This window comes from Euwallacea similis, chromosome 23 (genome assembly GCF_039881205.1).
Source record: "Euwallacea similis isolate ESF13 chromosome 23, ESF131.1, whole genome shotgun sequence".
Taxonomy (NCBI): domain Eukaryota; kingdom Metazoa; phylum Arthropoda; class Insecta; order Coleoptera; family Curculionidae; genus Euwallacea; species Euwallacea similis.
In genome coordinates, this window is record NC_089631.1 from 3,055,659 (window position 1) to 3,081,602 (window position 25,944).

At 33.4% G+C, this 25,944-nt stretch overlaps 2 protein-coding genes across 3 annotated transcripts; one reads left to right on the forward strand and one right to left on the reverse strand.

Annotated features, from left to right (window-relative positions):
- Window positions 1–1,740: 1,740 nt before the first annotated feature.
- LOC136416442 (uncharacterized) lies at window positions 1,741–12,967 on the forward strand. 2 transcript variants are annotated; one of them, XM_066401615.1, is made up of 9 exons: window positions 1,741–1,960; window positions 8,802–8,957; window positions 9,142–9,234; window positions 9,741–10,005; window positions 10,081–10,268; window positions 11,178–11,508; window positions 11,746–11,870; window positions 12,134–12,331; window positions 12,395–12,967. In XM_066401615.1, exons 2-9 carry the CDS (start codon window positions 8,814–8,816, stop codon window positions 12,668–12,670), a joined length of 1,620 nt encoding a protein of 539 aa, XP_066257712.1. In that variant the 5' UTR covers window positions 1,741–1,960; window positions 8,802–8,813; the 3' UTR covers window positions 12,671–12,967. The 2 variants fall into 2 exon arrangements, with proteins under 2 accessions (XP_066257712.1, XP_066257713.1); XM_066401616.1 differs by lacking the exon at window positions 9,142–9,234 and having other exon boundaries at window positions 1,742–1,960.
- Window positions 12,965–25,800, reverse strand: LOC136416443 (lipase 3-like). Its single transcript, XM_066401617.1, has 8 exons — window positions 25,660–25,800; window positions 25,472–25,597; window positions 25,227–25,423; window positions 24,912–25,158; window positions 24,180–24,350; window positions 13,447–13,531; window positions 13,239–13,381; window positions 12,965–13,178 (listed from the first exon to the last, which is right to left on the reverse strand). The coding sequence occupies exons 1-8, from the start codon at window positions 25,735–25,737 to the stop codon at window positions 13,026–13,028; spliced, it is 1,200 nt and encodes a 399-aa protein (XP_066257714.1). The 5' UTR covers window positions 25,738–25,800; the 3' UTR covers window positions 12,965–13,025.
- Between the last annotated feature and the right edge of the window lie 144 nt (window positions 25,801–25,944).

Sequence of the window (25,944 nt, forward strand, 5' to 3'; positions counted from 1 at the left end):
GCTCATAATATATTACGCCGAGTTGATCCCACCAAATACAGAGCATGATTTTGGAACCATGAATAGACGGTTTGGCCGTCGACGTGGAAGCATGGCCGGGATATCCCCAAGTCTTTTTGCGTTTGGGATTATCGTAATGAACCCATTTCTCGTCCCCAGTCACAATACGATGCAGAAATTCCTTCCGTCTTTGCCTTGCAAGCAACTGTTCACAAGCGAACAGACGCCTGTCAATATCTCTTGGTTTCAACTCGTACGGCACCCAATATCCTTGCTTCTGAATCATTCCCATGTCTTTGAGGCGTTTTGAGATTGTTTGTTGAGTCACTCCCAATGATTGTGCCAATTCTTGTTGACTTTGACACGAGTCTTCGTCAAGTAATGCTTCCAAGTTCGCATCTTGGAAAACCTTCTTTCTTCCACCGCTATGTTGGTCTTCGACGTGAAAATCACCGTTCTTGAAGCGCTGAAACCACTCACGACATGTCCTTTCACTAATAGTGGCTTCCCCATAAGTATCTGAGAGCATTCGATGAGCCTCAGCAGCAGATTTCTTCATATTGAAGCAGAAAAGTAAAACCTCCCGCAAATGACGAGAATTTGGCTCGTACACCGACATTTTCAATTGCGAATAACTTTAGGATGAAGACACAAATAGACTAATATTTTTATGAGGTTATGTTAACAGGTGCCCAAGGCTCCTGCATGCCCACATGGGGTTATTTATTTCGATCATTACTTACCGCTACATACATCTATTCAAAAACGGCGGAAGCAAAGTTGTACACCTAATAATTATAGGTAAATATCTGATTCCACAAATAAAGATTTTTTTCTAATTTTGACAAGTAAGGTAACAATTTTCTTAATCAAAACAGCTGACAAATGGATTTCGTTTCTCAACTGGTTACATAATGAAAGTTGAGACTTTCATTTTATAACTTAGTCAGCAAATAGGGTCAATAGCAATCGATGGTTGCTGTAGTTCTACGCACAGGAGGAAGCACACCTTTAACAGCAAAATTAGAACGAGTTATGTGTGAAACTCATTAGAAATTGCATTTTTTCTATTAGTTCCATAGAAAATACATGTTTTTTGTCTTATTTAAGGAAGGAGTTCAGTTTCACTCCCTAGGAAGGAAAATACTTGCCTCATTACGCACCATAAATATACACAATACCTGAAACCTGATTTCAGGATATCATACTTATTCTTGTCTTTTAAAACTGAAATTTTGTTTTTCTCTGTATCTCTTGATGTTGGGAAACATCGTTAACCAGACTTAAAAGTTCACCTTAAAAATGAACTCCCCGTTAAACTTGTAACATATGCAAACTTGACTTAGGATTCAAAATTTAGAAAACAAAGTTTAATTACAGTAAGTACAGTGAAGCACATTTTACCCTGTAACATTTGACGTCAAAAGTATGATAAAAAGTTTATGTAATCAATGAGTTCGTTCCGGTTGATATCTAAAGAGAACATACTTTCCTGCCACACATAGAACAGGTGAGAAGTGAATACCATTTTAATGATTTGCATTGAAAAAGACTTAACCCGTGTCGAAATACATTAATATAAGGGGTGTGTTTGAAAAATCATGAATTGGCACATAGTTTTTAATAGACCTACTTATTGCATTTACTACATAATCAAAAATTAATTATTCAAATTATTTTATTACGGATCTGCCTATTGATTATTTTTCCGTTTGACTTCACTATGCATACTGCGTGTGTCCCCCCGGAGTGGCGCCGCTCGTACAAATTTAGTTTAGCAAGATCAGACTTGGGACTAACGAATTAGTTGTCTTCAACCAGCAGTCGCAATTGGAGGTGTCGAGTTCAGAAGTGTTAAGAAGAAAGTTGAAAGAAGTTTGTTGGATTTTACATTTTGCGAGAGCTACGTACGACTGTTATTACGTTTAACGTTCGAATTGTCAAAACAGCATTAGGTCAGGTGAGTGTTATACGTATACATCTGTGTACTGTGTAAGTACGGTATCAACAACTATAAGAAAAATATAGAATGTTATAGTTAATACACGCATCATATTACATACAGGGTCATCCAAATTTTTGGTGCACTGTCAAACATCTCCGTTATTTTTAGAGGAACTGAAAAACAAAAGTGTCGAGAATTTTCATTAGCTTTCTAAATATTTTACTATAATTGCGATCTAACATCTACCGGAAAAGCTGTGACCCTTTCAAAATTCAGACACATTTAGTAATATTGTGTAACCTTGGCCGCATTAGGGTGGTGTGCAGGCATTCCCATTATTCGTTAACTCAAGGTTAATATAAGGGTTGGAATACCTTCGCGTTGTTCTGGAGTGGCCAATGGGAAACACTATAGCTTATTAACTAATTTCGTTTTTCACCGGCAGCGCTAGAGCTATGTAAAAGTGTCTCTATCGTTCGTCAATTCAAGGGTAAGGTTAGGAACATTTTCGATTGCCTTGGTGCGGGCAATGGAAAACGCCGATACTGTTTTATGTTTTAAGCATAATTTACAAACCTCGCGTCCTTTAGATTCTCTAGTAAAAGTAAATAAAATGTTAAAATAGTACTTGAAATCGGTCGATCATTCTAAAACCGTTGTTTTTTGAGGAAACTTCTTATACAAGTTTGCCCTAGAATTTAATGTGGAATTCAAAAACGATTTGAAAACTACATCGTTAAAACTGTCGGCCAAAAAGACATTTTTACTCGTAACTCTTTCGGTAGATGTTCGTTTATAATTTAAGAAAAATATTTAGAAAGCTGTTAAAGATTTGGGAGTGCGATATAAAATTGGATGACCTTGAATGTACAGCTAATTTGATTTCACGTAAACATGTAACAAGAAGAAAGGACGTAAAAGCAATCTCTACCTGCTTCTGCAGTTCATTCGACTCCCAAGGAGAATTTGAATATTTGATATGACTGTCCTATTCTGTTACGAGGTACTGAGATTTAAAATGATAATTTTTGTATTTGATATAAATAGATTTTGACCTTTTTTTTAAGGATCGAACCTTTTTCTTTTACCTTTTTTCTCAATAATCTGATGCATCTAATTACCTTTTTTTATTAGCTTTCTCTTCTTGTCCTAGTTCGCATAAGCTTCAGGACATTTCGTTTTATCTCAGCGGTGTACATTAATGAGATTTTAATATATGCCAATGAAAGCCGTTTTTCTTCTATGAACACTTATTGGCACAACACATTTTTTATAATAAATTTTTCCTATTGCATGTTGGAACATTTGAAATTAAGAAAAACGTTTTATGTAGAATACTTTTTCATACATGAATGTGCTGCCGGGCTATTGGTACCTAAATATGTCATATTATCCCAAAGGCTTACAGGCGGACGTTGCATCAACAGCCTGGATCAAAGGGTGCCGCTTCGGCCATAAAACTGATAGCGGCGCGATAGAAGTACCAAAGACAATTAATCAGTTAGGGACTTTTTCCATTTTAGATTTGATAGATTCGCTCAAACTTTCAACCTGTTAAGATCACAGTAATAAAGTCCAAAATCCAAGAATTTTGAGTCACTAACTCTCACCAACCAAGACCCACAACATTCGTTATAGTAAAATATAACTAATACACGTATACATACAGGGTGGCCATTTAGTGTGAGAAAGTCCAATATCTCCGAAAATATGTAATTTAGAAGAAAAAGTTTCATACAAAAATTTTGAGTACGTAAAAAGTCCGTATTTTAAAATTGTTTTCAAGTCTATAGGGTCCGCCATAAACGAGAGGCAATAAAAAATCGATTTTTTTTTAAAAAGAACCCCCCTAATTTTTTGCCATTTTATGATTTCTTGTTAAATTTTAAGGTCAGTTTATATAAGGTACTCTATATTTAAAATATACCGTTACCGTATTGTTCAGGAAAATTTGAAAATTTTGGCAGTTGCAAGGTCCCAAAAAATTTGTGACTTCTTCAGTTGTTAATGTTGAATACTGAACACTGAATTTTGCACAGAATGTTGCCAACAGACAGTTGACGTCACCGATGCGACTATCAAAACATTTAGAAGCTAAAAGGGAACAATTTTCGGGAACTCAAAAACGACTGGGTTTGGGGATAGGGTAATGTTAACAAAATTTGTAGATTTTTTAATTCTGAACATGATGCCGTTGAAAAAATTGGGGCATTCAATTTAAAATAAGTAAATTATTAACGTTTCAAATAATGCAATTTCGGAGGCATATTTCGGTGATTGTGGAAGAGCTTTTCTCAAATTAAAATACGTCAAAACATAGCTTATTAAGTCCTTTTGGAGCTCCAGAAGACCGATTTCGAAATTCTCAATGGTTAGGGCACAGCATTAATTTTCGTGGGAACTGGCAGTTGCCAAAATTTTCAAATTTTCTTGAATAATTCGGTAATGGCAAATTTTAAAGATAGAGTATCTTATATAAACTGACCTTAAAATTTAACAAGAAATCATAAAATGGCAAAAAATTAAGGGGGTTCCATTTAAAAAAATCAATCTTTTAATTGCCCCTCGTTTATGGCGAACTCTGTAGAATTGAAAATAATTTTAAAATACGGACCTTTTACGTACTCAAAACTTTTGTATGAAACTTTTTCCTTTAAATTACATATTTGCTAAGATATTGGACTTCTTCACACTAAATGGCCACCCTGTATATAGGAGCTTTCATAAGGGTATTGCTTATCAATTCGTTTAACGTAAACGTAAAAAACATGATGTTTCATAAAGATAGTGTCGTAACTTATCCTTAGGCATATGCAGTAAGTTGCAAACACCTGTTAGAGTCCCATTGTATTTTGGAAATGGACTAAACTTGTGCTAGTTGGTTAAAACAGATCATCTGTCGTAAAAGATGAAGAAGGTCTGTTTATCATCTCGTCTAAAACATATGGAAGTGTGAAGAAAATAATTAAGGGGCGCAAGCGTGGGAAAAATGTGGGAGGTTTGATGTCTATTTTTTAGAAGAAAAACAGATGCACTCGGGGTGTCTCCGACTTATTGTGTGGAAGAGGTATTCGATTCCCGATTATGGAGAAGTAAAGAGGTATCGACTAGATTTGATTTTTTTATTTTTTACAAAAAATAATAAACATCTAGCATGGACATATCATCAGTTCGAGTGGAACATAGAGATTGTGGGAAAAGAACCGGACAAGGTTTAATATGTTTCCGATAAAAACCAACGAAGTGGGTTAAAAGACTAGCGGTTGAAGTGGGCAGTCAGTTCAGTGTTCAGATGTCTTACTGATGTAAATTCTAGTGATGGATTCATTTTTTAAATTTATTTAGATTGCTGCATATTGCTCTGATATTTTTGATTGATATTAAAAATTTCTATCGCCGCAAAAGCAGCGAAATTGATATTAACCTAAACATCGAAGTGGACGCGCCGGCTGGATTGACTCCGCACACTTTCTTGGTCTTTGCCGAAGGCATATTAAACCTTGTACGGTCCTTCTCCCACTTCCATAATTCCTATGTTTCCACTTGAACTGACGATACTTGTATAGAATGCTAATTTATTTAACCAAATTCGCAAAATTCAATAGGCAAAATTATGTAGAATTATATTTTTACTGAAGATGAACAATATCCAGGTGTTTGGACAGCATTAATTTGCTGTTTCTGATTTTCTTAATAATATCGTACACAGTTCATACTTAAATATCATATTCATATTTAAATATCTATCGTGTATAGACTAAATAAAAAATACTATTATGATTGATGACTTGTTTAAACGTAGTATGGGGTTGGTGCGTACAGGGTGTTTGTCAATTGTGTTGTCAAACTGAAATGGCAATGTATGGGAAAAAGTCCAATTTGATTAATAAATATCGTCCGCAAACTGGTCATTTTCGATGTACGCTTTCAAAAATTTTAAAGTATAAGGTAGTCAGGAAAGTACTGCTGTTTTTACGCATGCCAATGTTTGTTTATAATTTATCAGCTGATTATGTATTTAAAAGCCGCGCTAAAGACATTTTAAGGTTAATGTGACTGGTTTGCTCATTAATGGCCAGCCAAATACCAGAAGAGGCATTGTATGTTCTAAGTTCATATCTGGTGTTTTTGACATTTCCTTTTTACGTGATATGTTTAGGAAACACCCTATACTATTTTGGTAACAATTTTATATAGGCAAACTTACGCTGACAGTTTTTTTTAAACAACTCTTCATTAAATACCATTGACGATGGAGAGAACTTGATTTACCAAGTTAATTCGTTCGCTTATTACGGCGATTTATTTACTGGTTTAACTTTACCGCCAAATCGCTGGCATTCACAATGATCTCACGGTCATGTAATTTCAATTAGAAATTATTATTTTTAACGTTGCCGTTTAAATTCGAAAAGCAAAATGTGGATTACGTGCTAAATTCGATAAGAAAAGGTAGCTACCATAGATATGTGTTTATTTTCTTGTTATCGAGGTGGGTATAATACCTACATATAGGTATCGTTCTAATTAAGCGGATAATAATAAGATCAGCGTGAGATTTATGCAGTGACACGATGTTTGCGGACTATCTAAAATTGGTTTCAAGTTGACTTTGGTGTGTTTACAAAATGTAATACGTAGTTACACCAATTATATGAAATATAACAGTTTTGCGATAGTGTGACTCGAAAAAATTGAGCTTGTTCACGGTAACAATTTATTTACGTTTTCGAAATTTGTGTGTAAAAGGTAATAATCATTTATAAATATCAAAATAAATATAAAGAACTAAACTAAACAACAGTAAGAATCAAAACATTAATACAAAAAAAGTTACTTTTTGTTAAAAAATCCGATACATTTGTTTCTGAGGATTTCTTATTTTTTAGATGATGGCATTATGCCTCAATTTTTTTTGTAGCAAGTAAGATCAGTGAAGTTAACCCCCCCCCCCCCCCCCCCCAACCCCCATCGAGTTTCTATATTTAAAGCGTTTATAGCACTATTTGATGAAATTTTATTACACAGCGCAGGATTTTGTTCCGCTTCTTCATTACTTGAACATTCTTCAATATCGTTATCTCTAAATTCATTATCACATTCATTCCAAAACAATACATCAAATTCTTCAAATACTCCTTTTAAATAAATTAAGATATAAATTAAGATCAACTTTAAAACCAGGAAGAGTTACCTGTAGTGCCACTCCGTCTGGTCTGTAAAAGTTCAAGCGATTTGGATACTGAGTTTTCGTTAGCGTTTCAAATTGTTGTTTCAATTGATGTTTCAAAATTGTGAGTGGTACAGTTTCGCCTTCATCATCAGATAAGTTTGAAAGAACTTAATTTAAAATATCTTCCAACACTTTTTAATAGTTTCTGGATTAACGTGATTCCAAGCTGCCATTAAGTTGAAAACTGCGTCTTTAAGAGTAAATTTCTTTACGGCATCGGAAACATTTATGTGTTTTTCTATTACAGTAGATAGAAGACTGTTCCTGTAATACAATTTGGTCAATAGAATAACATTTTAGTCCCTTGGTTATATGAGAGATGTAATATTAGGGAGAAGATACGGTGCCTGAATGAACCCATCGTCACTTTAATTAATTTATAAGTGGATGAGATGACGCGTAATCCAGTAAAAGTAGAGCTTTCATAGGAAGACAAGACCTATGTCTTTTAAAAACAGCTGAATCTACAAATAAATACATATGTAAGCAATTTTATGTAATTTAAGATGAAATGGAAATGGTATCTAAAATGGAGAAAATTAAATTATACCTGAGGTACGAACGAATAGTGAAACCAATGTTTAAAAATGGTAGTAGTCATCTAAGCCGATTTTGAATGCTTACAGTCGACAAGACAGTTGAGATTTTTAAATGATTTAGGTTTAACAGCTTTACCAATAACCAATGGTTTTATTTTATGAGTCTCAGTAGCATTGACGCATGTTAAAAATATTATTCGCTGTTTTTCGGTTTTTCTACCCCAATGTTTTGTCTGACAACTTCCAATAGAGTCGTGTTTCATCAGCATTGCAAAGCTGCTCCAATATAATGTCAAGCTCTTCTATTTTACTTTTTAATTGATTTTTAAATGGATCTACAAGTTCTGATTGAAATGATCATTTTTCCTTCGAAATAAAAAAAAATCCATAATCTTTTTAAAGCGATGTAACCATCCATCACTGTGGCTGTAAATGGTTTATTATTCTCCCTGATTTGGAAATGTATTAACTTTACTTTTTACTTAATCATTTCATTTCTCATGATAAAATTTTTCTTTCGCTGCCTAAGAAACTACTTATATAATTTTTTTTCTTTTTGGAAAATCAGAACTTCTTAATGTTCTTCTTTTACCTGGTCCGACATAGGTATCTTTCAATGCCATAGTTTTTGCCATTTCTTTTTTTTTGTTTAATCATAGAAATTGTAGATTTAACAACACTATATTTTTTTGCCAAATATGTAACCGTTTGCCGACAATTTAATTTTTGAATCACAAGCGATTTCTCAATCAGACAAAATGTTTCTTTTTACACAGAAAATCCATATAACTCCATCGGGTATTTCCCCGACAATGTATCGGAAATATACTCAACGGCAAAATATTGATTTTCTAAGGACAAGGCAATTGTTCATGTTACATGGATTTTCCGTTACTCATGTTTACATCATCACGAGCCTACTGTATTTATTTATATTGAAGCCAGCTTCAAGAGAGGAGCATAAGTATTACATTTGCTTAAATAGACGTATCAATATGCAAATGATTGGGTTGTCCTAGTTATGAGTGTCATTTTATGCAATGACTTAATATTAATACTGTTTTCATGCGTCGTTTCTATATAGATTACCATCAATATGTTTGGGCATCACCAAGATATTCAAGAGGAAGCTAAACTTGATGTAATGCAGAGAATGTGGCAAAGTGGCAGACGCAACAACTCCACGACATTTTTTGAGGAAGCTAGCGGTACCGAGGATATTTTAACAATTTCCAGACAGGTAAGTCCCTAGGTTATCCTAAGAACGATCACCTATTCAAAACAAATCTGCTACAACGAAGTTTTATTTTTTAATAACAAAAAAACCTCTAAATTACATAAGGAATGTCTAGGGACATTTTTCCTCTGCACAATGAACAGGGTCGCCTAATTCACATTGAAAAATAAAGAATACTTTTTCTTAGAATTCAAATCCATGGATTAATGTTTGCGTGCCACCACCTCAAGAAAAAGGATGCAGCGATGCGGAAAGTGACAACGATTTCCTCGATTTTCAGGTAAGGGTTATTGTCCACAGTTTCTCGTGATCTATACAAGATGTCTCAGAAATAAATAGCGGCAATCCAAGGGTAATTAGACTTTAACTAAATATGAAGAAAATCACTATAAATATGGGTCCGCAAAAACTTTATTGTTGAGATAGTAATATTATTTATTATACGGATTAATGTAATTACATATTAAGAGGTACATTAAAATAGTTTTTGTTTTTTTACTCGAAAATGGTAGGTCTTACGAACAAACTCGAGTGAAACTTCTGCTTCTAAATTGAACGAGAAATTATAAATTTTTTTTATTTTCTAGATAAGCAGAAGTATGCTAATTTTTTTTTAATATCTAGCAAAATTACTAGAAAATCTGATTGAAATATCTCAAGTATTTTTGAATAAATTTAAAATTTCGCATTTTTTTACCTTTAACATTCGTATACCTTTTCTGATTCTTCAGTTGTAGCCCCACGTTATCAATATGGAAATAAGTTATGTTATTTATATGTGTTTAGGAATCTTTTGCCTGTTCTAAGGCTCTCCATCAACCAGAAGCCGTTACAAAACTTGATGCCTCTACCCTTAATGATCTTCCTGCTCATTACACCATTTGTTCTGTGCTTCCCCATCAATTTCCAGTTTGTGGAGTGTACATCGACAAGCGTATCGTCCCCGGTTTCAAGTACAAAGTTCGACCGTTGCCTCCTATCGGCAAAAAGTCCACCACCAATAAATGCCTATTCAAAAATAAGGCCTTGATGCTGCAAAGCATTGGAAGGGGTGAGTGATTTAGAGCTATGTGAATATGTAGTTGTTTGAATATCAAATATATTATGTATCACTTTGGTTTTTTAGGATTTGCTAGACGCATCACTTTTCAACCAGAAGATGGCAAAATAAACTCGAATGACAATTATTTCTACAGCGATAACAGACCCGACGGTTACGCTTTTGAAATGGAACTTATCTCTGAAGGAGACAAATTCACTATTTTCGATATAAACCGCGAAGCTCAAGGCACAGTCGAGGTCCTGAGTGTTGAGGTATGTTCGTGTTTTGATTTTTTGGTTTGGTGTTAAATATAGATATAGGTAGCTATTTCAGCGTCCTTGAGACAAATACCTGCGTGCGCATAACTTTTGAGTGGGATCGTGTGTTTGGAATTTCGTATCTAAACTTTATGAGGGAATTTTGCGATTATTTCAAATCATTAAGCATTGATTCTAACATAAATTTAATAATATCTCGTTATAGAAGGTAATTTAATAGTTAGAATTGTGCAGCTAAACATTTATGTATTATCTCGTTTCGCCCCTCAAAGTTGGAGAATATTCAGCATGACCATCAAAATGTTGACACACTGATCTTCGACTTCGACACGAGATTATTCAAGCTTGACGTAGTTTCTTTTAGTTTGCAAATTTTGGATCACATAAAATCTGTTGATTGATTTTTTTGGATGATATACCTACTTAATTGACTAACTAACTACTACATAAATATACATTCTGGAGCTAACCGAGGATCATTTAAGATCTCTTCCAACAACAAGAAAAATCGATCTCGGACCGTCAGAAATAGAGAGAAATATGCGCAGAGTACCATCGGTCGACACTCATTGCGCATATTTACGAGTGTTTCTGATAATCCGAAATTGATTTTCTCTCCTGTTGGAACAGAACTTTTGTAACAAGGTATTACATACATGTTGGCTATTCCGTAAAAAAGAATGATCGGGACGCTGAATAGAGACTTGGGGAACCATAGCAAAAATAGTTGTTTTATCAGAACCGTCCCCCGCTACACGTGCCTAAGAGTGCTTCGATCCAAACGTAAAAATTGTAGTGGAATTCGAAAGGCGCACCGACCGTAGTGCGTTGTCGTAAGTCTTTCATTTAAGAACATACTTTAAAGTGAACAGTTCCCCCCACTTATAATGCTCATTCTTTCAGGATGATCAATTAGAAATTTCTAGCTCATTCACTAAACAGGGCATTGAAAAACGGGCAAATGTAAAATTTACAGGCAAGGTTGAGTTTTATGATGTAGGTGTTGCGAAACCTATGTTGCTGAGTGGCATTGCCGTGGCCATTAAACCAAAGGGAAAGAATTTCGCTGAGGTGGTCAAGGTGGTGAATATATATATTAAGAAGCAAAGATTGCATTTGGTGCCAGGAATTAAGAATAATTACAGAAGAGTTACTGTGAGAGGAAGAGATATTAACGATGTACCCACTAAATATACGATGACCGGGTTAGAGCATTATGAATTGCCAGTTGTGGGTAAGTCGCAGTTTCAAATTGCATATGTGGGTGGTTCAGATTTTAATCGACGATAACTCGGAAAAATGATAATTAAACTACAGGACTATTATTTTCTAACGTCCGACCCCTTATTGCCACCTCAATCTTTTTTGTGGTGGAACAGCACTGCAATTTAGAAAGGGAATTTCTTAGTCAAATTTTTTGATAAAGTATTTTTTTCTTTTGATACACATTTAAATTACATTTTTTATTTAGGAACATATGTTGATCCAAGAATTATCCCAGGATTCTGCTACAAAGTGAGACCAAATAACAAGAAGTATCACTTATTTAATGGAAGAGCATTGCGTCTTATCAGCATCGGCATGGGATATGCAAAAGTAAGTAAAAAAATGACATAAATTGCAACAGTGTATTTAATACATCTCGGGTTCCTTTAAAACGCAATATTATAGAAATTGTTTCAAAGGATTTTTGATATTCCTTTTGTTCCTCAGATATAGCCATTGTAAGTTTTCAAAATTATCACCTTGTACTTATAACTGCTCTTTAGTAGTAATTCATAATAGTATACTAATTAAATTAGTATTATTAGTAAATTAGTAAGTAAATATTAGTAATTCGAATGTTTCATTTTTGCCAGAGATTAACCTTTCAACCTGATTCCCTTAACAACCCAAATAATTATTTGTGGTCTGATAACCATCCGGACGGCCTGGGTCTTGAACCCAGAGCTGTCTTTAAGGGCATGAAATTTTACGTGAAAGCCGGTGGACAAATAATAGGAGAAGCCACGGTCTTTCGGGACGACAACCCGCAGTTCGAAGAAAAAAGTCAGAAAGTAATGAAAACCTCTTCTGCTTTGTTTCAAATAAAAAATATTTACACATTCTCAATTTTGTAGGTGAAGATCGAATTTGGCCAATATGCCATAGTGAAACATATTCATATCGATGTCATGTGTCATATTCAATTGTCGCGACCTGGAGGTGCGTCCAGCGAAAAGGATTCGTACATGATGAGAATATCAGGTGTGGCCGTCGTCCGTAAGGAACACAAAGCCGAGGCTGCCAAAATAGTAGAAATCAAGAATATCGGTCTGGATTCCCAGCTGTATATCCTGTTTTCACAAATGCACGCAGACATTAAATTTATCCCTATGGAGACTTACACGGTATGATGAATATCAGACGAGATGACGTGCCCAATTTATTATTATCCATTTTGGCAAGTTGAATCGACGCACGTGATCTGCGGGATGTTTTTGTGCTGCTAAGCTATGTAGAATGATATCTTTATTTACTTAAACTGCAAACTCGAATATTTATATTTCTCTTCACTGAATGTTGTACCGTCTATACTTATAACATTACTGACGTAGAATAACTAAAATGTTGGGGTTGTAAACATGCAATTTATTCATAGTCTGTAGTCTCCGAATTGTATTGACATTAAATAGTTGTTTTTAAAGAGCTTTTACATTGATGTACGAATATATTAGCTGTGTTATTTTTAAACAAATGACCTTAAAAGAGTTATCTGAATTTGCGCAATACCCTCAGTAAATGCTTATTGAGTAGTTTATCAACATCTTTCGCCCACAGGAAGTCCATATGCGACCAATTATCGTAAGGCACTCTGTAGACGTCAACAACATTAGGAAGGCGGGTAGCTAATATCGCAACGTCCTGGCATATTAAAATAATCTATAAATCTTGCATCTAAGGACTTATGATATCATTAGTTACCTCTTTAGTGGTCAGTAGGTCTGCATCTCCGTAGAATAACGCCACAGGACACGTCACATGGCCCAAGTTGTATTCGGGGGGCACTGTGGAATTATATTTAAGTAGATTTTCTTTCGGACTCCAATCATATTTTATGAATTTTCCTGCAATATTATTCATTTCCATTAATTTTTTATTCATGTAACATAGGTATCCATTACTCATCTACCTGTGTTCACCAGTTGGGCATAGTGTAGAACCTGATAAAGAGAAGCACCGGCGGGTCCTGTTTGAATTATCAGCGGAATTGTATTCTGCAATACATGTATTATGGATGTCGAATTTTTATATTTGTAGTTGGATGTTAACAGGTTGTATAGTGGATTCGACGTTTGATTAATATTATAAACTATAGTGTGTCCACTGATAAAGTTCACGAGAAGAAAAATTTTGTTATCTGCAGATTTAGAAGGCTGGTTCGAAACTATGATTTGAGATAACACATTTGGAATAAGTATACAGAGTGTATTAGAAATAAGTACGTTAATTTTAACTGGCGGCAGAACTCTTCAAAGGCAACAACTTTCCCTAATATTTTTTTTCGATCACCCCTCATTATCAAGATAAAATTAAAAATAGTTTTAGACAAATTTCACTACTTGGCATTGACCTAGTCGACTGAGCGATAAACACATTCCAAAAACAACCGCAAAAAAGGTTGGCAAGTTTTTGTAGCTTCGCCAAATTTTTAACGTCTGAAATGTTTACGATTATTGGTGATTCGTTTTCTAAATTGTAATATATTTACTTATAAAATAAGTTCACATTGTCAAGTAGAATTTCATTTTAATAAAAAACGACACATTAAGCAAATACAAAAAAAATTTCGACTTACCTTATTCATAAAAGATGCTCAAAATAACCACAATTATTTTCAAAACAATACTGTAACAACATACGCGTATTAGCATATCAATCTTGGACCCTTTTTTCTGAAAATTAATGTTAATTTGACAACAAGCATCATTGGCGTGTCATGAATTTTAAGGAGGAAAATGGTACATAGAAAAAATGTTGCCCTTGATGAGATCTACCACCAGTTAAAATTAACGTACTTATTTCTGATACACCCTGAATAAGAAATATAACGTAAAAAATTATTTTAAAACAAATTTATATATAAATACACAGCAATTAAAAATGTAATTTTTGTGACCCCTTCATAATAATAGCAAATTTACCATTTTTTTAATGAGGACTTGTTTTTTCTTCTAAATTTACAGATAACAATGTTTTACCTCATATGAAGTATGTCTATGTATATGTACAAATATCTATGTGTGGAGATACCTCCAGATCTTGAAAATGAAGCGATTGGATCCTTTGCATACTAATGCTAATATCGATGGCTTAATGTTGTTACCCCCGTATCGGGAAAAACTAAAGTACTAAAATTTCGTTTTAGTACTTACCCCTTTGCACTCGAGAAGTGACTTTCACTCACTACTTAATGTGAAAACACGATAAGCGGTAATGAATTTATGTTTAGGTTATTTGAAATGGGTTCCTAAACTCTTTGTATATACACTTCTCGCCAGAAAGATAGCCCAGGTGTGCTATCTTAAATTTTTCACCAACGCATGTAAAGTTTTGAATTTGCGACGAATAATATCAAACCTTATCAGCTCAGAATATGCGGTTCGTTGAGAATAGTTAAAAATATTAAAAGATGTAGCGGGCAAAAAAAATTTTGTTTTAATTTGAAGTACGAAATGATAGCAGATTCCGTTAATACATTTCGAAATTCCTCAGTATTTCATTATCTGCCAACGAGTAACGAATACATTCTGATATTGTATAAATTTATATGGGACGCGGAAAAAAATTAAACGAGTCAGAAAAGAAGCAAATATTTGAATTCAAACAACAAAATTTATCAGTATCGAAAATATCGAAAGTAATAAAACGAAGTCGTAAAGTAATACATAATTTTTTTAAAAATGTTGAAGACTATGGGAAAAAGAAAAGTACTGGTCGGCCGTCATCGCTATCTGATTGTGATAAACGAGCAATTTTGCCTGTAGCTTCTAACTCGCAATTAACAACGAAGCAAATAATGGAAAAGTCTGGTGTTAGTGCTAGTGTTTCAAGTGTTCGTCGAGTTCTACTATCCTGCAAAAACATTAAGAGACTAAAATTGAAAAAAAAACCTCCATTGACAACGAAACACAAAGCAGAACGTTTAAGCTTTGCGAAAGAGAGAGTGCATTGGGAAAAAAAATGGAGGAGAATACTATTTTCGGACGAAAAAAAATTAAATCTCGATGGTCCTGATGGGTTCCAATACTATTTCCATGACTTAAGAAAAGAGACGTTGTCAGCAATTCGACGACAAATGGGAGGAGGCAGTGTAATGGTTTGGGCTGGCATCGGTTATTTCGGCAAGACAAGTATCAAATTCATTAATAGGAGAATGAATAGTGTCCAATACATAAATTTCATAAAAGAACAAATAAATAATCATGCAGAACGCATTTCTGGACCTGATTACATGTTTCAACAGGATAATGCAGCTATACATACATCAAAATTGGTTTAATCATATTTTAAGGAAAATAATATTTCTGTTTTACCGTGGCCTGCACGCTCCCCGGACCTTAATATAATTGAAAATTGTTGGGCAGAACTTGCCCGTGGCGTGTACAGCAATGGAAAGCAATATCAAAACATACAAGAATTTAAAAATGCGATTTTACGTGAATGGGATACGTTAAATCAAAATTATATCCAAAAATTATATAAATCGGTACCAAATCGTATGATAGAAGTTATAGAAAGCAAAGGGGGATGTACATATTATTAAAGAATTATTATATACAGGGTGTTACAAATTAGTAGGCCAATCCGCTAACCACAGATTCTTTGAGCGAAAATAAGTCGACTTTCCTTATGCGACTTTTTTCTTTGGCGTTTTATACTCTCTATACAGTGTTAAAGTTATTAAAAAATTAATTTATTTGGTTAATAACTTCGGTACTTCTTATCGTATTTTAATGAAATTTTGTAGTTATACACATTTCAAGGAGGCGTTCTTTTCCTATAATTTAGGTAAAAAAAAATGAAACCGGAAAAGGGAAATTGGGGGTTACGGACACGTCCCCCCCCCCAAACTTTTTTTTGCGCGCGCCAATGGTGAACGTGTTTAATTTTTTCAACTAAATATTCTTTTATCTTAATTTTTTCATTCTTGTAAAATTTTGATTTACCGCTTACTTTAGAAGATATTCCAGCACATTGTCTCTCAATACATGGTACCCATTTTTCATTTATGTATATCGGGAACTTATGGATTATTTATTCCGGTACAAAATGTACGTTGCGTCACTATTGAAAAATCGAGTAGATATCTGTGATGATGCGTCAGGTTACCAAGGCAACGATTAGCTTTTATTTATTAAACATTATTGAGAGTAACTTTTAATTTTTCTTAAAAATGAATTTATAGAAGGCGCAGAACAATTTAAGATGAAACCACAAATTTTTCAAAATATTCGTATCTCAGTAATAAAAAGAGCTCGGATGTGTATTGAAGAAGAGGGTAATTATATTGAACATTTAATTTAGATTCGTTCAATCCGTTTAATTGTAGTATTATTATTTATTTTTAACTTTTCAAAGTCGTTGTCCGTTTGTTGAAATTTCTCAATTTACATAAAATTGAATAAAATCTAGCAGAAATACTTAGGAAAAGGTCTGTTTTACTTATAACATTTAAGATAAGTATGTGACAATATATCGTGTATTTAAAGATACGTTTCCGATATACTAAACGAAAAATAATTACGATGTATTGAAAGGCAATATGCTGGAATATCTTCTAAAGTAAGCGGTAAATCAAAATTTTACAAGAATGAAAAAATTAAGATAAAAGAATATTTAGTTTAAAAAACTAAACACGTTCACCATTGGCGCGCGCAAAAAAAAGTTTGGGGGGGGGGACGTGTCCGTAACCCCCAATTTCCCTTTTCCGGTTTAATTTTTTTTTACCTAAATTATAGGAAAAGAACGCCTCCTTGAAATGTGCATAACTACAAAATTTCATTAAAATACGATAAGAAGTACCGAAGTTATTAACCAAATAAATTAATTTTTTAATAACTTTAACACTGTATAGAAAGTATAAAACGCCAAAGAAAAAAGTCGCATAAGGAAAGTCGACTTATTTTCGCTCAAAGAATCTGTGGTTAGCGGATTGGCCTACTAATTTGTAACACCCTGTATACATATATATATATTAAATTATTATTAATTAAGATTTATGTTGATTACTACATATTATCTTGTAGATGTGCTATCATTTCGTACTTCAAATTAAAACAAAAATTTTTTTGCCCGCTACATCTTTTAATATTTTTAACTACTCTCAACGAATCGCATATTCTGAGCTAATAAGGTTTGATATTATTCGTCGCAAATTCAAAACTTTACATGTGTTGGTGAAAAATTAAAGATAGCACACCTGGGCAATCTTTCTGGCGAGGAGTGTATCTTATGAAATGTAGAATGGCACTGGTTCAAATGGAGATAACATTTTTTATTTGAAATTAATTTGCAATCACGAATCAGACTGCATTTTCGGCTCTAGTTCGAACTTGACAATCTTGACAGAATAACTATTAGAATTAAAATTTTTGATTCTTAAGTATGGAACGTAGTAATAAAATAAGCTCAAGTGAAGATAAGGGAAGATGATTTAACGTTGCTTAACGAGGAAATTACATCTATACACAGAGCTTGACGATACAGATAACAACAGCAGTGATAGTGATGAAGTAAGAGGTTTAATAAGGTGAAAGATCAGAACAATAAACATTGAATGTGACAGCGATAGTGATACTGTAAAAGACCTACAGTCGGACAGTTCTGAATGGATAAGTTGTACAGAATCTGAAAAAATACCTTCGAGAATGTCGTTTCTAGCCGGTGACACTCCTGTAGGACCGCACGTACTCCCAATCAAAAAAGAACCGTTAAATTTGCTTTAATTGTATTTTACTAATGAACTCATGGATGAAATAGTTACACAAAAAAATAATTACACTAGAAAAAAGTTAGAAGGAAAGACATTATCAGCTTACTTGATATGGCGAACTTTGCGCAGTGTGACTATCGAAAAAATGTGGGCATTTATTGGAGTCATAATAAATATGGGGACAATGCTGTGGGCAAATCTGCAAGAGTACTGGTCGTGAAATGATGTGAGTTGCTTTCCTTTGTATTCAAATAAATTTACGAAGGATAGATTCAGCCAGATTTTTTGGATACTTCATCTAAAAACAATCCCAACACAAGATGCAAATCCAAGAACACGTTTACAGCTAGTAAGCTGCTTTCTTGATTTCATACATTCTAAATTTTTGAACTATTTTACACCGGGAGAAGAAATTTGTATAGATAAGTCCATTATCAAATTCAATAGTTAGATTTCTTTTATCACTTACAACCCGAAGAAACCAATCAAATAAGGTAGGTTTACAAGATGGCAGATTCAGATACTGGCTACATCTGTGGTATTTTTCCTTATTATAAAAGTTTTACAACGAATAAATTGATAAGGCCTGATCTTTCAATATGAACGAGAATACCGTTGCACAGTTATATGATGCTGCTGGAAAAAATGCCTGATGCTCAGAGGCACATAAGTTTACCGATCGGTATTATTCGAGCTTTATTTTGGCTCAAATATTATTCAAATTGAAATGTCACTTGGCAGGAACAATCTTGACAAATAGAAAACATTTGCCAAATTAAATAAAAAAAACAACATTCCACAAGAAATTAAAAGTGGCATACTGTAAAAGAAATACCTTAGCATTAGCATAGAAAGGGCACTGATAAGAGGGTTGTCACATGCTTTACCAATTAGAATAATGCAAGAATAACTCCAGTAAAAAGAATTTTATGAGGTGGTATTAAATTTATCGTCAAAAAGCCTAATGTTATAATAAATTACATAAAATATATGGGCGATGTCCATTGTAAAGATCAGTATGCCTCAATGTACTGTTTTTTATGAAAATTCTTGAAATGGTAACGTAAACTGTTTTTTGGAGTTTAGAAATGTGTTTAATAAATCTATATATTTTTTATAAAACCACTAAATAGCAGAGAAGAGAATAGCCGGTTAATCACTTATGTTATGTGAAAACCTTAGTTCACCAACTGATTAGAGATTTTCGCCAGAAACGTGATCGAGCTTCAATTTCAACTTCTGATTCCGAAGGCTTCCGTCTGAATGAAAAGCTGCATACCGTTTCAACAGGAATTACAAAGGAGTGCCAAGTCTGCTTTCAAAGAAGTAAACCCGACAAAAAACATCAAATAAAATACTATTATGATACTTGTCTTGACAAACCGCACATGCATCTTAGGGATTGTTATTGAAATATCATACAAAGCAAAATTACAAAAATGAATGTTTAAGAAATTATTTTCGTAAAGGTATAAAAATACACAAATGTTAAAATACAGGGTGATTCATTGGGAATGGGACATAGCGAAACCTGAGATAGGAGACACCAAAATATGACGATTGGATCCAATATTCCTTATATAAATATTGCGTGTTTCAGAATTATAGGGTGTTAAAGGTTAAAATTTTATTTTAAAATTCCGTAATAACTTCTTGAGTTTTAGTAGTATCAACATAAAAATTGGTATACTAAAGTTTTGTAAGATGTCAAGTAAAAATTTTGATTTAATTTTTATGTAGCTCCTAGAGGGCACTAGTTACGATTCACTGCTTCGGTATATTTGGTCATATTTTTGTATGAATGCAATTGAAATCAAATTTTATTTCACATAATGAAAGAACGTCTATTTTTTACTCAAAAAATGTATTCGTGTTTAATCCCGATATCTCTCTTCGTTTACGAGATTTTTACCCATAAGCTAGTTTGTGTCGTACCATTTCAAATAAAAAAATATTAAGATCTTTGAGGAAAAGAATAGTAAAGTGTATTGAGGTGAAGGAATTTTGAACAGCTGCTTAAATAAGAATTATTTTTCATTTGCTTTTAATGCGGCAAAAGATTTATTTGAAAATCAATAAAATCAAATTAATAAATGTCTTATTTATTTTTAAAAATAAAGATATGGTATTTGACCTTTAGATCTGGACTTTTCGCGGACCATGGAAATTAATTTCCACGATCGATTCATCGATGTGGAAAATATTGTTGATGTATTGACGTACTTGCAGCCTCCATCGTTTTTGAGGATTTGACATGGTACCACACGAAAAGAGTAAAAATCTCATAAACGAAGAGAGATATCGGGATTAAACAAAAATACCTTTTTTGAGTAAAAATTGATGTTCTTTCATTATGTGGAATAGAATTTAATTTCAGTTGCATTTATACAGAAATATGACCAAATATACTGAAGCAGTGAATCGTAACCAGTGCCCTCTAGGAGCTACATAAAAATTAGATCAAAATTCTTACGTGACATCTTACAAAACTTTAGCATACCAATAAATAAAAAAGTTGATACTACAAAAACACAAAAAGTTATTAAGGAATTTTAAAATAAAATTTCAACCTTTAACAACACCCTGTAATTCTCAAACACGCAACATATACAGGGTGTCCCAGATAAGGATGAACAGCATGGGGATCTCGGAAACGGTAATAGATACAAAATGGTTTAAATTGGGAAAAAGTTAGGCAATTTAAAGCAAATTAATAATCTGTTTTTATATCGACGAAATTCCGAATGGTTACGAAGATATCCGGAAAAAAACGAATTTGGCGGTTTTCGTTTTTTGCAAATAACTCTTATACGGTTATAGTTAGAGGAATAAAAGTTTTACATTATTAAAGCACTTTTTTGAGAACTGTTTAGCAGTGTTGCCAGTTTTCTTGTTACATCCTTACTTTCGGAGAAAAATGAGTAAACTTTTGATTTTCATATGGGCGTGATATCAATTATTTATATTTTCAAAATCGTCATAAAATTCCCTTTTCAGCCATGCATTACATTTAATATTTTTCTCAGAAACTCTATGAGTTATAGCCATTAAAGCATTTTTTGATAAGTAGGCCATGATTTTGACTTATAGTAATGGTGCACATTAAATAAATGAATGCTGTGGAAACGTCAACATTTGATTCGATCCAAGTTTAGCCGCATTGTTGTTATTAAATACATAATTTGAAACAATTATTTTTTTAATTTTAGGGTGATACCAGTAATATATTTATACTTTTAAATAATGTTGACGTTTCCACAGCATTCATTTATTTAATGTGCACCATTACTATAAGTCAAAATCATGGCCTACTTATCAAAAAATGCTTTAATGGCTATAACTCATAGAGTTTCTGAGAAAAATATTAAATGTAATGCATGGCTGAAAAGGGAATTTTATGACGATTTTGAAAATATAAATAATTGATATCACGCCCATATGAAAATCAAAAGTTTACTCATTTTTCTCCGAAAGTAAGGATGTAACAAGAAAACTGGCAACACTGCTAAACAGTTCTCAAAAAAGTGCTTTAATAATGTAAAACTTTTATTCCTCTAACTATAACCGTATAAGAGTTATTTGCAAAAAACGAAAACCGCCAAATTCGTTTTTTTCCGGATATCTTCGTAACCATTCGGAATTTCGTCGATATAAAAACAGATTATTAATTTGCTTTAAATTGCCCAACTTTTTCCCAATTTAAACCATTTTGTATCTATTACCGTTTCCAAGATCCCCATGCTGTTCATCCTTATCTGGGACACCCTGTATATAAGGTATATCGGGTCTAATCATCATATTTTGGTATCCTCTATCTCAGGTTTCGCCATGTCCCATTCCCAATGAATCTCCCTGTATAAAAGTTTTATATATTAATTTATATGTGTAATCATTTTAAGTTAAAGGTAAGAAATTCTCCAAAGATGCTGTGAAACATCTCAAGTGGCTGGTTTGTCCGGATGAAAAAGACCTCGAGTGCAAAGGATTGATACACATTCCGCTCATATGTTAGTACAAAGCGAAATTTGCATTTTATTCGTAGTATAGAAATATATGTTATACAGGGTGGTGCACTTCACCTCCCGTCTCCTATAGCTCGGTTATCATTGACAGTAGGATTTCGATATTTGGTATACGTTACCTGTGTCTTAGGACGTACTCCAGGAAAATATTTCTAATTATACAGGGTGTCCCAAAAAAGTGTGACGATACCGAACTTTTTTTTTAATGGAACACCCTATTTTTTTTTCACAATTTAAATGCTTTTTATGATTGTCTACATATTCCTAAAATTTTGTTGAGATAGGTTAAATAATACTGGCGAAAAAAATTAAAAACTGGAAAAAATTACATTTGCGCCTCTAGCTTGAAAAAATAATAAAAAATAGAGATAATGTCTATGTAAAGAAACTACTCAAGATGCTTATTAAGCATGGTTTAATAGTTTTATTAAAAAAGTTTCGATGATCGATATTGTACAGGGTCTTCAAAATTTAGCGTCACATTTTTCAAACTTCAAAGTGTTTTATTTTTCTTATTTTAAATTGGGACCCCCGTATATTTTAATTTAGTTCGATGCAGAATTCAAAAACAAACATTTTTCGAATTATATGTCTGTCGCAATTCTTAACACTTCGAGAGTTGTTCGCGGAAAACCATTCCAATAGTAATTAAATTGATTAAAAAACTACGGTTGCTATGACAAACGAATTATTTATAGGACTTATTTTATAATTACAATTATCTTACAACCATTACACATCTAAAGTATGTGTTCGAAATGTCCTCCGTTCTGTTGAAGACACAAATTAAGACGACTATGGAAGGTCTTATAACCTTCTGCAATTCATAAAAAAATCGAGGGTGGCTTTGAACAAATTCGAAAAAAATTTTCGAACACATACTTTAGATGTGTAATAGTTGTAAGATAATTGTAATTATAAAATAAGTCCTATAAATAATTCATTTGTCATAGCAACCGTAGTTTTTTAATCAATTTAATTACTATTGGAATGGTTTTCCGCGAACAACTCTCGAAGTGTTAAGAATTGCGACAGACATGTAATTCGAAAAATGTTTGTTTTTGAATTCTGCATCGAACTAAATTAAAATATACGGGGGTCCCAATTTAAAATAAGAAAAATAAAACACTTTGAAGTTTGAAAAATGTGACGCTAAATTTTGGAGACCCTGTACAATATCGATCATCGAAACTTTTTTAATAAAACTATTAAACCATGCTTAATAAGCATCTTGAGTAGTTTCTTTACATAGACATTATCTCTATTTTTTATTATTTTTTCAAGCTAGAGGCGCAAATGTAATTTTTTCCAGTTTTTAATTCTTTTCGCCAGTATTATTTAACCTATCTCAACAAAATTTTAGGAATATGTAGACAATCATAAAAAGCATTTAAATTGTGAAAAAAAAATAGGGTGTTCCATTAAAAAAAAAGTTCGGTATCGTCACACTTTTTTGGGACACCCTGTATAATTAGAAATATTTTCCTGGAGTACGTCCTAAGACACAGGTAACGTATACCAAATATCGAAATCCTACCGTCAATGATAACCGAGCTATAGGAGACGGGAGGTGAAGTGCGCCACCCTGTATATACATGTGTATATGTATATATATATGTATATGTATATATACATTACAATTGTGTGTCTATAAAATCGCCTATATTTATTCGGTCACTTAGTGATGCATTGCCATGTTTTTTTTTTCATGCTTGATAGATATTAAAATACAGGAGAAACGTAGTTGATTCTTCGATAGAAGGAAGGTTTTAATTATTTGTGTATCTGCACTTGCTAGCATATCCACCTCACTTAACTATACCTTCAGGCACTGCAGGAGTAACAAGCATTTATATTTCGATTAAGCCTTCGATATGCAAATCACTAGTTCCAGGAGACTGTACTTACTGGATCTAATTGTTCTTCAGAAAAGCCGGACATGGCCACGAATACATTCATGCAAATAATCCTGGTGGCAGATTTACTATCACAGAGACTGCTTATTATAGCTCTTATGGCTTCGTGTGACAACAATCGTTTCGGTACCAGCTCATATATCTCGAATGACTCGGCCAAGCTCTAATGAATATTTTATTAGATGTATCTCAAAAGTTTGCTTATCTTATAAAGTTTTCCATCGAATGTCAAAGTCCTATTAGTACAAACTGACTCACCAATATACGTACGGGGTGTCCCGAAAAAGAAGGCCAACTCGCTAACCACAGATTCTTTGCGCATGAAGAAATCTACATGTAGAAAATTGGATTCCTATATCTTAGCGTTTTGAGATATACAGGGTATTCCTTTAGTGTTTTGCTTGCCCAATCCAAATACGGAATAAAAAAACTTATGTTGCCATTTGCAAAAATAAAAGATATGTTCAGTTTTTGGGCCACCCAGTATACTTCCAATTTACATAAAAAACCTACAAATGAAAATATAAATGTATGGACGTTTTGTAAAAAAGTAGATTTACGTATAATTTATCTAGTATTAGGTATCTACTTTATGAAAGTTTGTAAGCAAACTAGTATTATTTTATATTGAAGATTTCGGTGGTTAGCTTTGGCCATATGATTTCGAGACATCCTGTATAGATATTCAGGATTATGTTTACGGGGTCGATTATATACCAATTACCTGTAAGTACCTATAAGTCGGAGCTAAAAACTTGAGAGAAGGATCTTTGATATGTTCCAACAAGGCCGACGGTGCCAAAGCGAGCATCACGTGAATTTTTTCATTGTACTCTGGCTTGTCGGCCATTAAGGCGAAAAATGTGGTAGTTCCTTGTGAATGTCCGATATAATGCAGCTTAGACTTCTGTGTAACGTTCAGTATATAATCAATAGTAGCCGGTAAATCGTAATATCCAATTTCGTGCCACCTGCATAAATAGCGTTCTAATTGTTCTTTCATACTTGCAAACTTGTCATTCTATGTGTACACACTTACGAAAATCTCCAGAATTGATGAAGATCTCTATCAGGATCCATGGTTTTGTGCTTTCGGGAATGCCAGCTACCACGGGCATTGCAGAACCATACGTCATAACCCTTGTCCGCCAAAACATAGGCCAAAGCTTTTGAAGGACCGCCTATGATAAAATTTTCTGCGGATCCCATCAAACCATGGTTTATTAATACTGGAAACTAAGGAAAGATTTTCTTAACAGTTACCAGATTCTTTATTAAACTTACGGAATTGGCCGATTTAGTCCCGATTTTAGGACTGCTGGGCACCCTGTATACATCCAAAAGATAACCATCTTCAGTTTCAACCTCGTGAATTTCTGTCGGGTATCCATGGGAACCCACTATATCGGTCTTATTTAAACATCCAAATCAATGATAATTACAATCCTTATTATCAGTATTGCAAAACTTACAAAATTCGCTACATTTGTGTCAGCTGCAAACGTTTGAAATTTTACCCATAATAATGTGCCGAGAAAAATTCGATACATGTTCTTTCTAGTTGTATCTTACAATCTTCAATGAAGTATATACTCGATGCTCTTTAATTACAACACATCTAATTTAAATTGCCCATGTCAGGATAATAATTCTTCATTATTACGTTGTCAAATCAGCCAGGGAAACATAGAAAAGCTATTTAGTTACTTACTTTACTATGGAATAAATGACCATGAATCATTATCCCTAACAAGTTG